At 50.5% G+C, this 20,093-nt stretch overlaps 1 protein-coding gene across 1 annotated transcript; it reads right to left on the reverse strand.

Annotated features, from left to right (window-relative positions):
- Positions 1-3,332: 3,332 nt before the first annotated feature.
- Positions 3,333-17,704, reverse strand: RHBDD2 (rhomboid domain containing 2). The gene is made up of 4 exons (XM_025923177.2): positions 17,453-17,704; positions 14,762-15,169; positions 7,081-7,231; positions 3,333-4,326 (listed from the first exon to the last, which is right to left on the reverse strand). Exons 1-4 carry the CDS (start codon positions 17,637-17,639, stop codon positions 3,969-3,971), a joined length of 1,104 nt encoding a protein of 367 aa, XP_025778962.1. The 5' UTR covers positions 17,640-17,704; the 3' UTR covers positions 3,333-3,968.
- Positions 17,705-20,093: the final 2,389 nt, after the last annotated feature.

Genomic DNA, 20,093 nt, shown 5'->3' on the forward strand with positions numbered 1-20,093 from the left:
ACACAGTGCCAGCAGCGCGGTGTGTGGTGGGAGAGAAGATTGGAGTGGTAGGCTGGGGTCAGATTGGGCAAGGTGCAGGGGAGAGGGAGAGGATTAGGCGGCCCCCACCTGCGAAGGAACACGTATGTGTGCGTGTATATACAGCACGTACCCGTGCACAAGTCAGCTTGTACATGATCTGTGCACGGACAGGTATGAATACATGTAGGTGTGTGCCTTAACCACATACGGGTTTTTGCAGGTGGGTACCTACCGGTTTGAACTTGATGTGTGGTGAGAGCCCAGATATGTGAGTTCAAAATGTCACATCTGTGTTTATGTGTTCCTGTGTAGGAGCCGGGTGTGTGTGTGCGCGCACACGGGCCAACTGCCCTGTGCACCACGGAGGCCTGAACTGTCCCAGTGCCACCTCTGTGGGCAGCCCGCCTGGCCACTGGCTCCCGGCGGGGCTGTAGCTAGGCCCCCAGGAGAAGTGGTTCCATTAAGGAGGCAGCCTCAGGATGTGACCTGACCGTGGTTCAAGGGCAGGGTTGCACAGGCAAGCCTTTGGAGATATTTCTTGGAGGAGGGGCTCTAGGCTCAAAACAGGACCCTGGAGCAAGGTCTCAGGTGGCCCAAGCTCTGGAGATGGCACGGACGTCCCTGAGGTTCTAGGCTTCAGGTCGGGGCTGGGGTATCGCTCTCAGAGCTGGCAGTTGTCCAGGCATGGACCAGCAGGTCAGACTCGGGAAGCATCCTGGGATGGACTTCTGGGGTGGTGCCCCTGTGGGTCTCAAGAGTCCGAAGTCCAGCACCCAACTCTGAGGCCAGCTCTCCCTCCCCCGCTCTCCCCCCACATTCCATGCTTGGGGGAACCTCATCCTCTAGGATTGTCCTGCTTCCAACCCCACTATGGGCCGCTCCCCACCCTGCTCACTGGGAGTGAACAGGTACCTTCGGGCAGGGCAGGAGCACCAGGCTTCAAGTGGGAAAGCTGTGTAACCCCAGAAAGACGCTGTGTGTGCTAGGCTGCGTTTCTCCCTCGGGCCGCTCTCACCACTTCCAGCTTGGGCTGCTGCAACCATCTTCTTTCCCATGCACCCTCCAGGCCCCCACACTCACATGCCTCCTCTCTCCCGGCTCCTGGACTCTCCCCTTCCGGTCTTTGTTCAGGCTGTCCACCCTCTATCCACCTGGCCCCTGCCCTTGGGCAGGTCTCCTTTAACCAACTGTGAGTGCATCGAAGGCAGGACTGGTCCTCTTCCATCTTCGTGTCCCCAGAGCCTAGCACAGGCCTGGAACTCAGCGGTTGCTCTCGGCGTTCACTACATGGAAGAACTAAGGAAAGAACAGGTGTGTGACAGAAGGAAGCCTCGCAAGGTGGGGCGTATCTGTGAATCTGATTCCCTCAGAGGATAGGAGCCAGTCTTTCCCTCCTGGACCCCCAGCCTGGGGAGCCCAGCCCAGGGGATGTTTGTAGAGGCCTCCTCCCCCTGCTGACAAAGCAGGGCAACTAGACAACATCTAGAAGCTTCTCTGGCAGCAGTGAGTCCTGCCTTGCCTGGGGAGACAAGAGCAGTCTCTATCGAGCACGGAATAATGGCTTTCTCTAAAGCTGAACGCGACAGCCGTGGTTAACGCCTCTCTCCTTCCCTCTCTCTCTATGGAAGGGTGTGTGCCTGGCATCCAACCGGTTTCCAGCTCTCCAGGCTGGTCAGGGGGCCTCCCAACAAGTGCGTGAAAAGCATTGCTGAATTTCAATTCCGTATTTGGCCATCCCTCCCACCCCTGAGCTTCCAAAGGGCAGGGATCACCTGCTCATCTATCCGGATATTCAGCAAATATTTATTGAGCGCCAGCCCCATGCGTCCTGTGGACTCGCCTTTATCTCAGTCTCTCGTCCCAGCCAGAGACTTAGCACACACTCAGTGTTCATGGACAGGGGACACACTAGTGGCAGATTCAACGGGTAAATGGGGAGGGGGCTTGGGATCCCCGCCAGGCCCTAGAAAATGAGCTGCAGCCAGACCAGCGGAAGCCCAGGGATCACGCAGACTTGGCAGAATCCGTCTCAGAGCAGTGGTTGTTACAGGGGCCCGGGTTGGGGGCTGCTGCTGGCTGTTCTGCTGGACCCACGCTGCCTCCTGGCAAAAGTAGCAGTGGAAGAGGTGATGGGACTGAACGACCTCTGAGTCCCCTCCGGCCGTGCTACTCAGGGACCTGTGACAGGGCCCGTCAGCCTGATCATCCCCACAGCCCCCACAGCGACGACCAGCCAGTCCACGTAGTAAGCCGGACACAAGGGATGTGGCCCTGTCACACCGGGAACACGTGGTCCTCATACCTGCTTCTGGACACAGGCCTGGAACTGGAGTGTCGGGGAAACGTTTGCAGAGACACAAAGAAGACTGCACTCACCGAGTGACACCGTGGGACCGGTGCCCCGGGTGCTTGAACAGAGGCCTCAGGCCGGGCCCTGCCAGACTCGCTCTATGCTTGCAGACAACTCTCAGCTGTGGTCTAGACACCCAACTGCTCAGCCAGTGAAGCCTACTTCACAGTCTGTCCCCCACCCCCTCACCCAGGGCAGGCCACCCAGCGTGTGCCTGTCACTGCCCGGCCCCCAGGGCTGGGTGGACTTGTGGGTGTGCCTTATCCACTTCTCATACCCAGGACCTATTAAAAAGCCAGCACAGAGCAGGGCATTCAGCTCCTGGAATAAATGAAGGTCACGCGTTGTAAAATCTATGAACACACCTGCCAGTTGGCGTGCTTTCTTGACCACCGGGAGGAGCTCCAGCCGATGGATCAGAAGCCACGGCCCTCAGGTTGGGCAGGCGCCTCCGGGCTCAGGCACAGCCCTGTCCTTGTCCTGCCTTCCATGAGAGGGACTGACCCCTGCAAACTCCATTTCCTGGGCTTGCTCGCCGGTGGGTTCTGGGTAATCTAGTCCGTGGGAAGCCCTGACGGTACATGAGACAATGGGCAGGGGAGCTGGCCTCTTCTCAGGCCTCTGGCTTCGGATGCCAGTGCAGCCAGTGCCCGCCTCACCCCTCGGAGGAGGTCCTGCCAGGCAGCCCTCCTTGTTGGTCCCAGCCTGCAGCTGCTTCCTGCCATTGCCAAGCTCCGGGTTGTCCGAGCTGCCCGATTCCGCCTCCGGCTACCCCACCACCTTTGCTGCCCCTCCCCCGCTCCCCACACCCCAGCCACGTCGGGTCCCCACCGCGTGTAGGTCGTATGCCCCGCTCAACCCAGATCCACCTCTCCTCTTCGCCGTCACATCCCCCTCCTCCGCTGCCCAGCTCTGCTCTCTCCGGCCCCGGCCAGACCACGAAGAGACCACACACCACAGGCAGGTTGGAGGCTGTTTCTTTATACAAAGGTAAAATCAACACTATGGATCCATCAGCATGCCGCTGTGGCTCACGCGGCCCACCTCACCGCCCCTGGGGCAACAAGGCCGGGGCGGGGGGGTGGGCCACTGTAGGGGAGAAATACTACACGGGCCCGGGGACTGCCCGGCAGGGCAGCTGGGAGCTCCCGAAGAGTAGACACAGACAAGCGGGCACTGGAACCAAGAGCACCACACACAAGGGGAGGAAACGCAGAGTTAGGATTGGCTGCTGGCAGTCGCTGCCGACCCTCACCTCCCAGGCCTTCTCTGGGAGGCAGGGCGGCAGGTGGGAGGGGCCCCGGAGCCCAGAAGCCCGGATGTGCCACTACGAAAACTACAAAACTACGTGACTTCAGGTGACTGCAGAGCGTCTCACCCTCCAAGTCTGTAAACTGGTGACGCTAAATCGCACTTCACAAAGTTGTCGTGAGGATGAACAGGACTGAAACAGGATATATATCAAAATACTCGACACAGAGCCTGGCACATAGAGGTGTTTGATAAATAATTTTTTGTCAAGAAAATCTTAGCTCAGCTCAGAGAGGACCTTCTTCAGAAAGACAAGATGGGAGAGAACTTCCCTAGAGATTCCCTATCAGGGGATCAGGACCCTTGAGCACTCCTTGGAGCCCGTAGCCGCTGGAGCAGCCAGGGCCCCAGAATACACAGTGCCAGGGCAGTTGAGAGGGGTGGGGGGCTGGACCCCCAGGGAGGCACCCGCGGTAGCCGGGTAGACACCGGAGGAGTTAGGGGTTGTGCCAAAATGGTTCTGTACATAACACAGGCCGGAGGCCGGCTGGTATGGAGGCAGGCTGGGCATGTGCCCGGGAGTGCAGGCTGGCCAGGGGGCTAGTTTCTGGCCACTGGCATGCTGCATCTGGGCGACAGGGTGGCTCGGGGACAGGTGAGGGTGGCCACTCTGCGTGGGGTAGGAGCCGGGCACAGGGTTCAGCCTGGAAAGGAACAAGAGAGAAAACGGTCATTCCCATGGTGATGCCAAAGCCCCCCAGCTGTCATCGTACATGAGAAAAGCTTGGGATCGCCGTACCACTTTATAGGACAACATGCTTTGGCCATTTTCTATAACTAGCTCTGAGCACCAAGTGGGGAGGAAGGTTAATCTCAGCCGGTCAGGAAATGCCCTGAGAGGGAAGCGCCCATTCACAGGCCTGCAGTGAGCCTGTAGGATGAAGGGACGCTGAGCTCCTAAGGCCACCTGAGGTGGAACCGCCTCACAGACTTTGCCACCCAGATGAGATGAAGGTGGGACCAGATCACGGCCGTCAGTGTGCCTGTGGCCAGCTCAGCAATTGCACCCAAAGAGAATAGACCAACCTCTAAGGGAGGAAGGGCAGGAGGGCTCTAATGGGTAACACGGGGCTTGGGCCCAGGCCCTGTCTGCTGTGAGGTTTTCTACCTGTGGCTTCAGGAATGAAGACTCATAGCTCAAAGTCCCGGCCGGCAGGAACCATTGAGCCAGATGTCTGGAGCTGCCCATGCAGAGATTAAAGACCCCACCACAGACCATGTGGCTGGGACCACGAATGGAGACACAGCCTGAACTTCGGCGCAGTTCCAAATATGGACAATGACTGCCAATACCACTGATGTTTGTGGTGGATGATTGCACTGAATCTGTAGATATTTCAGTTAGAACTTGATTTTATGGGGTGCCTGGATGGCTCAGTCAGTTAAGTATGTGACTTTGGCTCAGGTCATGATCTCATGGTTTGTAAGTTCGAGCCTTGCATCAGACTCTGTACTGACGGCTCGGGGCCTAGAGCCTGCTTCCGATTCTGTCTGTCTCCCTCTCTGCTCCTGCACTGCTCGCACACACTCTCTCTCTCTCTCAAAAATAAACATCAAACAAATTTTAAAAAAGAACCTGATTGTACAAATCAGCTGTTTAAGTACAGGAACAAAGCACTTAATGGCACTTCTGGGATTCTTAAGAATATAGAGGATTTGGAGGGCGCCTGGGTGGCTCAGTCGGTTAAGCGGCCGACTTCAGCTCAGGTCATGATCTCACGGTCCGTGAGTTCGAGCCCCGCGTCGGGCCCTGCGCTGACAGCTCAGAGCCTGGAGCCTGTTTCAGATTCTGTGTCTCCCTCTCTCTGACCCTCCCCTGTTCATGCTCTCTCACTGTCTCAAAAATAAATAAAACGTTAAAAAAAAAAAAAGAACAGAGGATTTGGGCCACCAGAAGTTCTGCAAGAGCCTCCAAGGACGCAAAGTTGTCCAGACCGCGTAACTGCCAAGACAAACACACATGCTGTCATGCCAGTGTCCCCGTCAGGCCATCTGAAACATCACTTTCTGTCCCGGGTGCCTGTACCAGGCCAGGATAACGAGGAACCGTATGCCATGCCATGTGAGGAATGCGGAAAGAACTGGGGGATCATCACCTCCCTGACCCGGATCTGTCTGCCATGATGAAACAGAATCAGATGTACCACCCAAGTGTCCCAGTTACAGAGAGGCAGCTGCGCTTCAGCATGGGAGAACTTTCTCATTCATGATGAGCTCCCAGCCGGGAGGGGGGTGTAAGTTCATGCCTGGTGACCGCCCTCAGCTGTCTGAAAGGAGGGTTCCCTCACAGGGTGCAAGTCTGCACCCAAAGGCCCCTTAAGTCCCCTCTCGAGTTTATGAGAACAATGAAAAGCCTACAAGGCACAATACACCTAAATTTCAACACTCTCCCCCACATTTAGACCCCAGGGATCACCTGCCTGAAGCATGCACCTGCCTGGGTGCATGCGCATTTCTAGTTTTCCCAGTACTCCCCAGCAGTGCCCTCCCCTGCCAATGTCCCCCTTTTTTAGGAAATGGTCAAAGGGCCCTGAGCTGGTGAAGGCCAGGGGCATCCACCTCCTGAAATCAGCTACAAAGAGCAGCTTCCAAGTCAACTGAAACCCTGCATCTAGGTCGGCCCAGAGCGCAGAATCTATTCCACAGCTGGTTGAAAGTAGAAAAGGGCCGTTGGCAAAGCATCTGAACTTCACAGTGAGTCGTTTCCTTTGGGGAGGCCACTGAAGAAAAGAAAACTTCCTACGTGGTAAAGTCTAAGCATGGAGGCAGCCACAAGCCAGAAGTGGGGAACAGTGGAAAGAGGGTGAATTGGGCCCGGAAGAAGCGACCTTAGTTCGAGACTGGGCTCTCCTATCCCCCTGACACCTAGAGAAAGACTCTCAAACTCCTTGGTCCTCTTCTCTGGTAGGAAGGAGTGAGACTACATGGGCCTGGGCGGCTTGCCTGGCACCTTCCGTGGAGTGAGCCTGGACCAGAAGACTGGAAACCTCACCTCCTGCCGGGTGGCCAAGAAAACTCTGCCTCTCAGGCCCTGTGCTGTTTCACGTCCAAGCCACCTCATCAGCTGTGTGTGGACTGTCTGCTTCTTACCAGGGCTCCCTGCCGGGGCCCGGCTGGACCTGTGCAGGGTGCTCGTCGGCGCGGAGGGCTGGTGACAACGCTAGATGGGGCCACTCCCTCCCACAGTCTGTCACAAGTCAGTCAGGATGACGTATGAAGGCTTTTCCCATTCTGGCTGGCCAGAGTCCCGAGTGCTCGGACGACATCTGTGCATGCGCGTTCTGGGCCCGGACCTGCCCACACCCTGGTCCTTTCTCCCATGATACTGAGCCAGCCACACTCTCTCTACAAGCCCTGGAATTGCTTGAAGAATAAGCTCCAAGAATTCTGTAACTTACTTCCGGCTGTGGGCTGCCCTTCTTTCGGCTGAAGAGCCCGAGATGTACTTGAACACCGAAATCCTCCTCATCAGGCTGAAGGGGAACTTCTGGTCGAGCTTCAGGGCTACTCGCTCTGAGAGGTCGATGGAGTAGCAGTAGGTGAGGCCATCTGAGGTCGACATGTTAAGTGAAATTGGAGGCAGCTCGAGGGAGGCGGGCCGGACACTCCTCACAGAGTACAGGTTCCCACGTTTATTCTGCCACCAGCCTGAGCTCCGGGGAAACCAAGAGTTGAGTTTCTATTCCCTGCACCTCAGAGAGAACATGAACCAACGGTCGGGGGAGGCAGGGGGTGGGGGTGGGGAGGGCCGATCGGTGCCGACACCTCGCCCAGCCCATCCCTTGAGCCCTGTCATTCCTGCAACCCGTCAAGCTGGCACACGCCTCTGTGCCTGCAGTGGGATGAGGCAGGAGGCTGTCCCAGCACCCTCTGGGAGGACTGACATCTTGTACTTTGTCCCCAAACAGAAGGCACCTTGCCTCAACGTGACCAAGTGAGCTTCACGTGGGCCTCTTCGGCAGCAATTTCCCCCACACTGTCACCGCCCCAAACAAGTGGTGTGACGGCACTCTGGCCGTCTGGCTCGTGTCAACCCACCACTGCCTAGGCAGTCATAAAGATTCAGCTTTTGTCCGTCTGTCCACCCATCCATCTTTCTGGCAAATGTTTACTGAACATCTGTTACTTCCAGGAACTAAGAAATGAGGAGTGCCAGGCAAGGGGTAAGTCACTAGGGTAGGGTCAGTAGGGATAGGAAAGGGATTATCCGGAAGACCAGGCTGGGGACCCTAAGCTAGTCTAGGGAGATCAAGACGACTTTCTCTAGGAAGGGACATGCATGCTGAACCCTAAGTGGGGAGCAGCAGTAGCTGGGAGAGGGTGGGGATGGAGGGAAGGCTGTAAGGAAGCACCGAGAATGTTCCTCAAGCCAGCGCTCCTCGCTGGAATGTGAGCAAGACAGTTCTTTGTGGGGCTCGACTGTTTCCCTCGGCAGCTCCGGCCACCGGCGACTAAGGGGCAGTAGCACCTAGTGTTTGTGACAACCAAAAATGCCCCCTGCGTGTTACTAAATTCTTTCAGGGAGGAGTACATCTCCAAATGCTGAGTTCCAGCATTAACCGATGCTGTGAAGGAGTTCAAAGTTGTCGCGGCTGATGACTTCAGAATGACCTCAAAGGTCTGTTCTGCCTCTGACTCTGCTGAAGTCCCAATGCCAGACTGGTCCTCCCACCATAGATAACTGTGAGCCAGGATACAACATTTTACACACTTGCCTTCAGACTTTGAGCGGCAAACACTGGCAGACTGTGATACCTACGAAAAGGGAAACAATTAAGTGAGCCTCAAGATGGAACTGGCTTTCAGCCTGGAGGCACTTTCCAAACTACAGCATCCGAAGGGGAATCCAAGCAGAGAAGAGCTTTTTTTTTCTTTTTTTCTGAATTGAAGAGATAGATAAAGAATTCAGAGAGGAAAAAGGGCCTGGGATTTCCAGATCAGAGTAATGGAGAGAAGGGAGGTGCTCTGGGAAGGAGCTCCAGAAACATGCATGGGGTTCCCCGAGTCTTTAGCTGAATGCCCATGTGCACACCCACAGGCCAAGACGCCTCAAGCCAGGCAAAGAACAGCTACTGAGCTACTGAGGGAACAACTCTCCGGGAGCTGTTGGCTTAACAACAGGGAGCTCACAGGGGGCAGGGACATGCTCGAGTTCTAACCACACAGGGGAAAGAGACCTCGCTGACACCAGGGCATTCAGACGAGACTTCCAAAAAGGTAATGCCTTGCCAAATAAATGAACTGCCTATCAGGAAAAAAATCAACACTTGTTAAAAAAAAGAAAAAAAACCACAACTCGGCCCCGGATACCACAGCATTCGCAGTGTCTAGTATAAGCTAAAAGATTACGAGACGCATGAAGAAGCAAGAAAGTGGGTCCATTATCAGCAGGAAAATCTGTCAAAAACAGATCCAGAAATGACAGACATGATGGTGTTAACAGACAAAATGTTTTAAAATAGCTACTATAAATAGCTATTTTACAAACAGCTACTATATGGAAGTATATGAAGGGTTTAAAGGAAAACACAATGAAGGAACAGATGAAGAATCCCAATATGGAAATGAAAACTATATATATATATATATATATAAAAAAAAGAACCTCCTGAGCTGAAATATACAACATGAGGGGGAAAAAACCCAAGCAGATGGGTTTAACAGCTGGGTACACACTGAAGAAAAAGAGATCACCCAGCTGGAAGGCAATGGAATAGAAATTATCCAAACTGAAATGGAGAGGGGGAAGAAAGCTAAAAAAAAAATACAAAATAAACAGAGCCTCAGGGACCCACTGAACAATACCAAGTAGTCTAACATATGTTTAATTGGCACCCTGGAAGAAGTGGGGAAAGTAGAAGAGAAAAAAATACTTGGAGACATAATGAGGATAATTTTTTTAGACTTGTATGAAAACTGTAAACTCACAGATCCAAGATCCAATGACCAACTACAAGCAAGGGAAACAAAGAAAATCACTCCAAAGGTACATGATAATTAAACAGCTAAAAACCAATGATAAAAAACTGTGAAAGAAGCCAGAGGAAAACAATGAATTATACAGGGAAAACAATAAAAATGATTACTGCCTCCTCATGATAAAAGAATATAAGCCAGGAGTAATGCAATGACATCTTTAAAAGTGAAAGAAGATCAGAGAAGGCCAGAATTCTGTATGTGGTGAAATAAAGGCATTTTCAGAGCACTGAAAGCTGAGACAATTTGTCACCAGTGTACCTACTGGGGGTACGGGTATGAAGGGAGGTTCTTCAGGCAAAAGAAAAATGATACCAGATGGAAACTTGGATCCACACAAAAGAATGAAGAGAATTAGAAATGGCAAGTATGTGGGTAAACGCTGCTTTTTTAAATTAAAAAATATATAACTGTTTGAAACAAAAGTAATAGCAATGTAGGGGTATCTGGGTGGCTCAGTTGGTTAAGCGTCCAACTTTAGCTCAGGTCATGATCTCATGGTTCATGAGTTCAAGACCTGCGTTGGGCTCTGTGTTGACAGCTCAGAGCTGGAGGCTGCTTCAGATTTTGTGTCTCCCTCTCTCTCTGCCCCTCCCGTTTGCACTCTATCTCTCTCAAAAATAAACAAACATTAAAAAATGCACATCTTAAAAAAATTTTTTTTAAGTAATAGCAGTGTATTGTGAAGTTTATAACACATATGACAACAGTAGAAATAAAATGTAGGACAATAACAACACAAAGAATGAAAAGAAGGAAAACAGAAACACAATTCCGTGAGATTCTTCAGTTACATACAACGTGGTATATAATCTGTAAGTAGTCTGTGATAAATTAAAAATGTATATTGTAAACTCTACAGCAACCACTAAAAAATAAGACGAAGAGGTATAGTTAATAGCAAACACAGCAAACCCATAAGAGTCTATCTTTAAATATGAGATACCAAAAAAAATATTCTGTTGAAGTTAGGAAAAGAGGGAAAAAAAGGCACGAAGAACATTTGGGACAAAGAAAAAACAAAAAGCAAGCAGGCAGACTTAACCCCAACCATATCAATAATTATACTAAATGCACATGAGCTAAATGTACCATTTAAAAGGCAGAGATAGACTGGAGAACCAACTACATGCTATCTACAAGAAACATGTTTTATTTTTATTTTTTTAATGTTTATTTATTTTGAAAGAGAACATGAGGGGTGGGGAGGGAGGGAGAGAGAGAGAGAGAGAGAGAGAGAAAGAGAGAATCCCAAGCAGTCTCTGTGCTATCAGCACAGAGCCCAACATGGGCTGGATCCCATGAACCATGAGCAACATGAGATCATAACCTGAATCAAAATCAAGAGTTGGGTATATGGGGCACCTGGATGGCTCAGTCAGTCAAGCGTCCAACTCTTGATTTCAGCTCAGGTCATGATCTCACAGTTGGTTGAGTTTGAGCACTGCATGGGCTCTGTGCTGACAATACAGAGCCTGCTTGGGATTCTGTCTTCCTCTTTCTTTGCTCCTCTCCTGCTTGTACTGTCTCTCTCAAAATAAATAAACTTAAAAAAAAAGAGTTTTTTTTAAACAGTTGGGTGCTTAACCAACTGAGCCACCCAGGCACCCCAAGAAATATGTGTTAAATTTAAAGACACAGGGGCACCTGGGTGGCTCAGTTGGTTAAGCGCCCAACTCTTGGTTTTGGCTCAGGTCATGATCTCACGGTGTGTGGTTTGAGCCCCGCGTTGGGCTCTGTGCTGACAGTGTGGAGCTTGCTTGAGATTCTCTGTCTCCCTCTCTCTCCTCCCTCTCTCTCTACTCCCTCCTCCCGCTCATTATCTCTATTTCCTAAAATAGGTAAATAAACGTTAAAAAAAAATTTAAAGACACAAACATATTAAAACTATAAAGATGGAGGGGTGCCTGGGTGGCTCAGTCAGTGAAATGTCCAACTTTTGGTTTTGGTTCAGGTCGTGAGTTTGAGTCCCACATTGGCTCTGCACTGACAGTGTGGAGCTCACTTCAGATCCGGTCTCCCTCGCTCTTTGCCCCTCCCCCACTCGTGCTCTTGCTCTCTTTCTTGAAAATACATAAACATTAAAAAAGATCTATAAAGGGGCGCCTGGGTGGCGCAGTCGGTTAAGCGTCCGACTTCAGCTCAGGTCACGATCTCACGGTCCGTGAGTTCGAGCCCCGCGTCGGGCTCTGGGCTGATGGCTCAGGGCCTGGAGCCTGCTTCTGATTCTGTGTCTCCTTCTCTCTCTGCCCCTCCCCCCTTCATGCTCTGTCTCTCTCTGTCTCAAAAATAAATAAAAACGTTAAAAAAAAATGAGAATAAAAAAGATCTATAAAGATGGAAATATATATATACCCTATAAGTCCTAATTTTAAGAAACAAAGGTAGAATTACATAGTAATATCAGCTAACAAAGACTCTGGAACAAAGAATATTACCAGAGACTAAAATCGTCCATTTCACAATGATAAAGGGTGAATTCATCAAGACGACATAACAATCCTAGATATGTATGCATCCAATAAGACCTTCGATACACTTGAAGCAAAAACTGACAAGAATTCCAAGGAAAAAATAGATAAATCCACAACTTTAGTTGTAGATTTCAACAGTCCCCTTTCAGTAACTGACAGAACAAGTGCAAGTGTATAGAAGGCTAGAATAAGATCAAAACCTTGACCTAACGGACATAAATGGAACACTACACCAACCGCAGAATGCACATTCTTCTTACACACAGAACATTCACCAAGATATATCAAATGCTGAGCCAGAAAATAATTTAAAAGGACTACAATCTGCAAAAGAATGCGCTCTGACCTTTTGAAAGGAAATTAGAAATCATCAACAAAAAGAAATGTGAAAAAGCACCAAAAATGTAGAAATTAAGCAACTCACTTGTAAATAACCCTTGGGTCTACGAAAAAATCCTAAGGAAAATTAGAAAATACTTTTAACCCATTAAAAATGAAAAGACAACATCAAAATTCGTGGGATGCAGCTAAAGCAGTGCTTACAGAAGAGTTTATAGCTTTAAATTTGCATATTAGAAAAAAAGGTCTGGGGCGCCTGGTAGCTCAGTTGGTTAAACCTCCGACTTCAGCTCGGGTCATATCTCATGGTTCATGGGTTCGAGCCCCATGTCAGGCTCTGTGCTGACAGCTTAGAGCCTGGAGCCTGCTTTGGATCCTGTGTCTCCCTCTCTCCTGCCCCTCTCCTGCTTGCGTTCTCTCTCTCTCTCAAAAATAAATAAACATTAAAAACATTTTTCTAATTAAAAAAAGGTTTAAAATAAACGAATTAAATTTTTAAAATAAGATAAATAAGAACTATGTGATCAATGTATATTTACCTACCTTAATAGCTTATAGAATCACACATTGAAAGAGATTTTAGAGGGTGCCTGGGTGGCTTAGGGGGTTAAGCAAACCACCCTTGATTTTGGCTCAGGTCATGATCTCACAGTTCATGAGTTCGAGCCCCGTGTCAGGCTCTGTGCTGCTTGGGATTCTCTCTCCCTCTCTCTCTGTCCCTCCCCTGCTCAAGCACTCTCTTGCTCTTAAAATAAACTGAAAGAAAAGAAAAATATTTTAAGAATGTACCTTATTCAACCTCCAACACTAACCATTCTTTTTTTTTTTTTATAAAGTATTTTTTTTTTAATTTTTTTTTTTTCAACGTTTATTGGGACAGAGAGAGACAGAGCATGAACGGGGGAGGGGCAGAGAGAGAGGGAGACACAGAATCGGAAACAGGCTCCAGGCTCCGAGCCATCAGCCCAGAGCCCGACGCGGGGCTCGAACTCACGGACCGTGAGATCGTGACCTGGCTGAAGTCGGACGCCTAACCGACTGCGCCACCCAGGCGCCCCAAACCATTTCTAATGTTGAAGAAAGTAACCCCCTGGAGGCACCTGGCGCCTCAGCTGGTAGAGCATGAGACTCTTGATCTCGGGACTGTGAGTTCAAGCCTCAGGTTGGGCATACAGATCACTTAAAAAAATGTTTTGTTTTGTTTAATTTTTTTTTTTTTTAACGTTTGTTTATTTTTGAGACAGAGAGAGACAGAGCATGAACAGGGCAGGGTCAGAGAGAGGGAGACACAGAATCGGAAACAGGCTCCAGGCTCTGAGCTGTCAGCACAGAGCCCGACGCGGGGCTCGAACTCACGGACCGTGAGATCATGACCTGAGCCGAAGTCGGACGCTTAACTGACCGAGCCACCCAGGCACCCCAAAAAATGTTTTTTTAAATAATAAAGAAAGGTAACCCACATTGTATTTTAGAATGCCCCCCCCCCACCCCTGCAACGGCCAGAATATTTATACAAGGGTTGTAAGGCTTATCCTAAGTTTTTAACCACCCATAGGACCCTGGCTGTCTTTAAAAAATTTTCTACTGGGGGCGCCTGGATGGCTCAGTCAGTTAAGCGTCCGACTTCGGCTCAGGTCATGATCTCATGGTTCACGAGTTCGAGCCCCGTGTCAAACTCTGTGCTGACAGCTTGGAGCCTGGAGCCTGCTTTGGATTCTGTGTGTGTGTGTGTGTGTGTGTGTGTGTGTGTGTGTGTGTGTGTCTTTCTCTCTGCCCCTCCCCGACATGCATGCAGAGAGAAAGAGCTCTCTCCCTCTCAAAAATGAACATTAAAAATAAATTTTAAACACTGTTTCTTCTGACAAAAAGACTAAACCCAACCCAACCCAACCCAAACAAACCTATTTCCTATTCCTTTCATGGAACATCTCCAGCTCATGGGTATCTCAGATTCTTCCCATGAAAACTCATGTCATAACTAGCCAAACGTAGGGTTTATGCCTCCATTTACAAGGAAGAAAAAACCTCAGGTCAGAATATTTCACTAACTGGCAATGCTATGCTGGCATGAAAAGAAAGCTAGCTATGTTGACACTTTCCAGGCGGCAAAATTCTGGCCCAGAGAAGGGAAGTGACCGCCCCAAGACCACATGGGTTTCAAAGCTGAAGTTCAAACCTGGATTACCTACACCTGAGCCCACGGCTCTACCTCTGCCCTCCGCCCAGACCCTCCACCGTGGTTCACCGCTTGCCACGTCACCACCCTACGGTTCCCTTCCACGAAGGATACATGTCAGCCCAATCCCAAGTCCGCAGACATTACTGAGGAAGGAGGTCTGGGGAATGAGCCAGGAGGCACAGAGCAGAAGCCACGGCACCAGCATCGAGGGCACAACCATGCCGAAGACCAGGGCCCTCCTCATCCGAGAGCGGACAGAGTTGACGCCCAGCATGGCAAAAGCCACTGGGGTGAAGCCTCTGGCATCCTCCACCTCCCCCAGCTTCGAAAGCGATGACACGGCTTCAAACGACAGGAAGATAATAGCAGAGAAGATGGCGAAGATCACGGTGAAGAAGCAATGGCGGACGGTGCCCACGGTTCTCTCGAAATTGCCAGCAAAGCGCCAGATGATGATAGCACCGCAGAGCAGGGAGATTGGATTCTCGTAGACAAAGATGTACGTCACCAGCCTGTAAACTGCAGAGGGAACAGACAGGGTTAGAGGCTTGACCGCGAGGGGCTCTACCGGAGGGAAAGCCAGGCTACAACCCACCTCGGGAAGGGGGAGTGGCAGGCTGTCAGCACCAGAGCAAATCAGCCAGGAGCCATGAAAGGCAGTGGGAGACAGCACTGAAGGACCCAAGACTCAAAGCAGAAGTGTGACATCCAGCCCTTGCTCTTCCCCAGACCTGGAGCAAGTCTGTGACTGGCTTCCAAGTGGGGGGAAAAAAAATGACACTTTTTAGCATGGGATGGTCTTGGAATTTGTTAACGTGCTTCATAATCCTTTTTAATTTTTTATTTTAGGCTTTAATACTGACCTATCTCACCGGGCAGTTTGAGGGTTAATTAATTGTAACAGCTTCAGGGTGGACTGAGTGGGTATCACTTAACACTCTGTGTGCCAGTCTCCTCGGCTGTAATCCTGACCTCTCCTTCCATAGTGGCTGTTCAGAGAAGAAAAAAGGGACCATGAATTATTTTGCACCTGCAACGATTATAAAACTATCACTAATAAAATATAGAACTCAGACATCTTTCTTCAAAGTGCGTACCCAACCTTACAGGTAGAGCAATGCTTTGTGGCAGTAAGACAGCAAAGAATACTACTCCTATTTTTCTAAAAGCAGTCACTTCTTATGTACTTTTATGTCCCCCCAGTCCCCCCACACTAAAGTGAAGGAGGGAACTGGTGAGGTAGTAGTAATACTGAACCTTGGAGGCCTAAAGGCTTGAAGTGGAATCTTGGCTCGGTCATGTCCAGGCTGGCTGAAGCTCAGTCAAGTCATGGGCCCTGCGAGCTTCGGTTTCTTCATTTAAAATGATAGCATTACAGGGGCGCCTGGGTGGCTCAGTCGGTTAAGCGTCCGACTTCGGCTCGGGTCACGATCTCGCGGTCCGTGAGTTCGAGCCCCGCGTCGGGCTCTGGGCTGATGGCCCAGGGCCTGGAGCCTGCTTCCGATTCTGTGTCTCCCTCTCTCTCTGCCCCTCCCCCCTTCATGCTCTGTCTCTCTCTGTCTCAAAAATAAATAAAATGTTAAAAAAAAAATTAAAAAAAAAATAAAAAATAAAATGATAGCATTACATCTGAGGACTTCAAAGGTCTCTTATCTGTCAGATACTCACATGCCCATGAACCCCACACTCAGAGAAGCTGTGAGCTAAAGGGAAAAAGGGGGAGCTCGGTTTACACTGACCTCTTAAATATCTCTGAGGATGCGCTCTGTGTATCCAGGGTGGTGGTGGGGAACAGTTTTTGATTTGAACAGGGAGGCAACCATATACCTCAGGCCATCTCTATAAAATCTCATGATCTGATGAGTACTTTATGATTTGTTGAAACCATTCCAAGTATAAACTGAAATTCCAAGTATAAATGTGAAGATTCTAGAAGTTACTCTATATGATTTGGGTATTATAATACACGCCCAAGGCTCCAGTTCCCAAACATCATACAATAAAAAACCCGTGTTCCTGTCTCAATTGCAAGACTTAATAGCTCTGCGGTTCCCTACTGACGCCTGTTTCACCTAAATAATGGGGAATAATAAAGCCTACGTCACAGGATGGAGATTAAAGCTCATGAGTGTGTGCTTTGCAAAACAACAAAAGCTATACAAATTTCCCATTTTCCTCTCCAGAAAAGAACGGGGAAGAGACAAAGACTACCAATGTCTCTCATGAGCGGATGTAATCACCTAGAGAAAACAAACACCTTTCCCAAGGCATAAGATGCCTCCCCCCCTCCCATGAGCTGGGAGTAGGGAGTCAGGATCAAGATACACGCAAGTAAGCAGAAGACATTCTAAACCCCAAAGAGGCCAGGACGCTTATAGAGGGTGGCCACAGAGGATGCTTAAGTGTCCTGATGAAGGCGAGAGAGACATTTTTTGCCAGTGGGGAGGTTAGGAGGTGTGTATGCGACGGGACAGGGAGAGGAAACAATCCTTCTCCTCGGAGAGCGAGCAATGGGTGAACGAAGCCGGTTTGCTAGCGAATGGGTGTGGGGCCTTAACCAGGCCGGTGACGCCAGGGTAGGGAACAAATTCGGGTAGGTTAGGACTACAGATGGAGTAATGGGAAGATGGGACTCTGGAGGGACAACGACGCGGGATATGGGACTGGTTCTCAGGATGGGGAGAATGACGCTGCGGATGGAGTGGCCGCAGGTGCAGCCCGCGGCTCGGGCACTGGGAGCGCCGGGAGCGGTGGGAGGAAGAGGGCTGGCCCCGCGGCCCGGCCCCGCCCCTGCTTGCTCACCTTGCCAGTTGCGCAGGGCCTCGGACCGCAGCGAGAGGCCCGAGGGCGCCAGGGGCGGCTGCAGCAGGAACAGGCGGGGCCCGGACACCAGCAGCGAGAGCAGCGCGGTGAAGAAGGTGGCGGATGGCACCTCGGGACACAAGGACCAGCTCCGAGACCCGGGCTCCGAGACCACCATGGCCGCCATCGTGCCTGCGCCACGCCTCGGCGCCGGCTGGTCCTAGGCTCCTTCCGCCTCCCTGCGGCTGTCTCCCCTGGCAACAGCGGCGGCGGTGGCCGGAAGCCCCGCCTCCTCACGGCCCCGCCCCGCGTCGAGCTGTCCAATCCGCTCGCGCCGCCAGCCTCCCGCGCGCGCTGGCCGCCGAGAGTCGGAGCAGCGCCCTCTGGCGTGCAACCCTGGGGCCCCGCGCAGGTGCACTGCCGGGACCAATTGGGGGACGCGGGTTTGAATTCCATCGCCTGGTCTCCAGAGACTTAATGATTACAGTGTCTTGCGGTTTACAGAGCTCTTTCACTCACACGCACACACATGCACCTGCCTTATCTGTGCTTATCCTCATTATACCGATGAGGAAACTGAGGTCTAAGGAGGGCCCTGAGCAATTCAGTTGAGTAGCCGACAGAATTCGAACTCAGATCCTCCCACTACTAGGCCCATAATTGGCTGGGAGTACAGCCGGGGCGGCTTTCAGTAGCTGGATTGGAGAGGAAGGGGCAGGAGATGACGTTGGAAGCGTTAGAATGTAATGTAAACACTTCAGGTCTATTTCAACTCTTCAAATCTGACAAGCGGCTTCTCCAGAGTACAGCTATTTTAGGTAGACAACTAGAATGTGTTTCCCTGATTCCAGATGCCCAAGAAGGTGAGGCAACCTGCCCGAGGTCACAAGCAGGAAGTGGTAGGATTAGGATTTGACTCTGGTTTACCAAGCTCCAATCTTCTGCGCTTTTCATTATTACCCCCTCCTATCCCGCCTACTGCTACCTGTATATAAATTTGACTCGAAGCCACCCGGGCTACTGAAAAAGAAACAATGCTTCGCTCTTTGTGCTGAACATTCATGTCCATTCTCTGGCCCTACTCTGCCCTCTCTGTAGTTCTGGCCCTGTCTGTCTTCCCATGGGCCTCAGGAAGAGAACCTGAGATTGTTTTTACCCTTTGTGTTCAGTACTAAAATATAACCGTATAATTTTCCAGAGATTTTCTATATATACATATATATGTACATATGTGCGTTTGTGTGTGTATATATACATATATATGTATATATATATACATATATACACACATACACACATATAGCAATGGGACACATTTAAATTATTTTAAATGTTTATTTTTGAGAGAGAGAGTGAGATAAAGCATGAGCGGGGGAGAGGCGGAGAGAGAGAGGGAGACACAGAATCCGAAGCAGGCTCCAGACTCTGAGCTGTCAGTACAGAGCCCGACGCGGGGCTCGAACTCACAAGCTATGAGATCATGACCTGAGCCGAAGTCAGACGCTTAACTGACCGACTCACCCAGGCACCCCATCAATGGGACACATTTAAATGAACACTGGGTATATTTAACTCATGCTTCTCATGGTGCAGCAGTGGGCATAAAAATTAATTAAGGTTTACTCAACAGGAAGCGAAATATGAATCAGGAGTGTGGGAACTTGGGCTGCTAGAACCAGGTCCAGGCCCTGAGAAGAGGAAGGGGGTGGTGGTCCCAGCTCCTCTGTGCCAGTCAGGCAGCCCGAGGAGTTCTGAGTTTACTTCTAGGCACCCACCCTGAAAGAGAATGTAGGAAATGAAAGCTTGTCTAACCAAAGGGACCAGGATTAGGAAGGAAGCAGGAGGGGCGGGCGGACTTCAAATCATATCTGACAAGGAACAATTAAAGGAACCAGAGAGATTTCTCTGGAAAAGCGTCAGGGGTCCTGACCACTGGCTTAACTATCTGGAGGCTTTTCCTGAAGGTGAGGGAGTAGGTTTATCCTGTATCACTCCAGAGAGAAGGATTGAGAGAGAAAGGTGGAAATGGCAGCGAGACCACGGGTCAGAAGGAAGCCCTTTCTGACGGTTTGGGTTGTCCACCCATGAAATGAACTGCCTTGATCGGTAGTGAGCTCCCCGTCACTAGTAGTGTGCAAGCAGAGGCCATGTGGTGACTTGATGAGAATATTGAAGACATTCAAGCATCCACTTGGAAGTAGAAGTCGATGGCTTTTAAAATCCCTTTGGATACTCCGGTTCTGAGTCTCCACAAACGCAAACACATATGGAGGGTTGATGCATTTACCACTTAGCGGGGGGTCCACGATAAGTGCATTTGGTCTTCTGGCAGAACGAGAGCTGTAGTGATGTCACATATCTTACAGTCAAGGGAGCCTCCAACAGTCTCCTGTCTCTCTGACTCTGCCTCCTCCTCCTTTTCTCCCAATTATGCCTCCAGAAGACCCCAAGACCTTCTCTTAAGCTCAGGGGGTAGAGAACTGGCATGAGCCAAGAAGAGCTTTCGCCAGCCTTGAGGATGGGGCCCCGAGGGACTATGAATCATTTTTGTTCTACCCACTTTGCCCTTGGTCTACAGAGAGACTTCCGGGGCTCAAGTGTGCTCCCCAGGGATGCCTCTGTTTGCGGTCCTACCAGGCAT

The sequence above is a fragment of the Puma concolor genome, chromosome E3 (genome assembly GCF_028749965.1).
Source record: "Puma concolor isolate L17-30 chromosome E3, mPumCon1.1.hap2, whole genome shotgun sequence".
Lineage (NCBI taxonomy): Eukaryota > Metazoa > Chordata > Mammalia > Carnivora > Felidae > Puma > Puma concolor.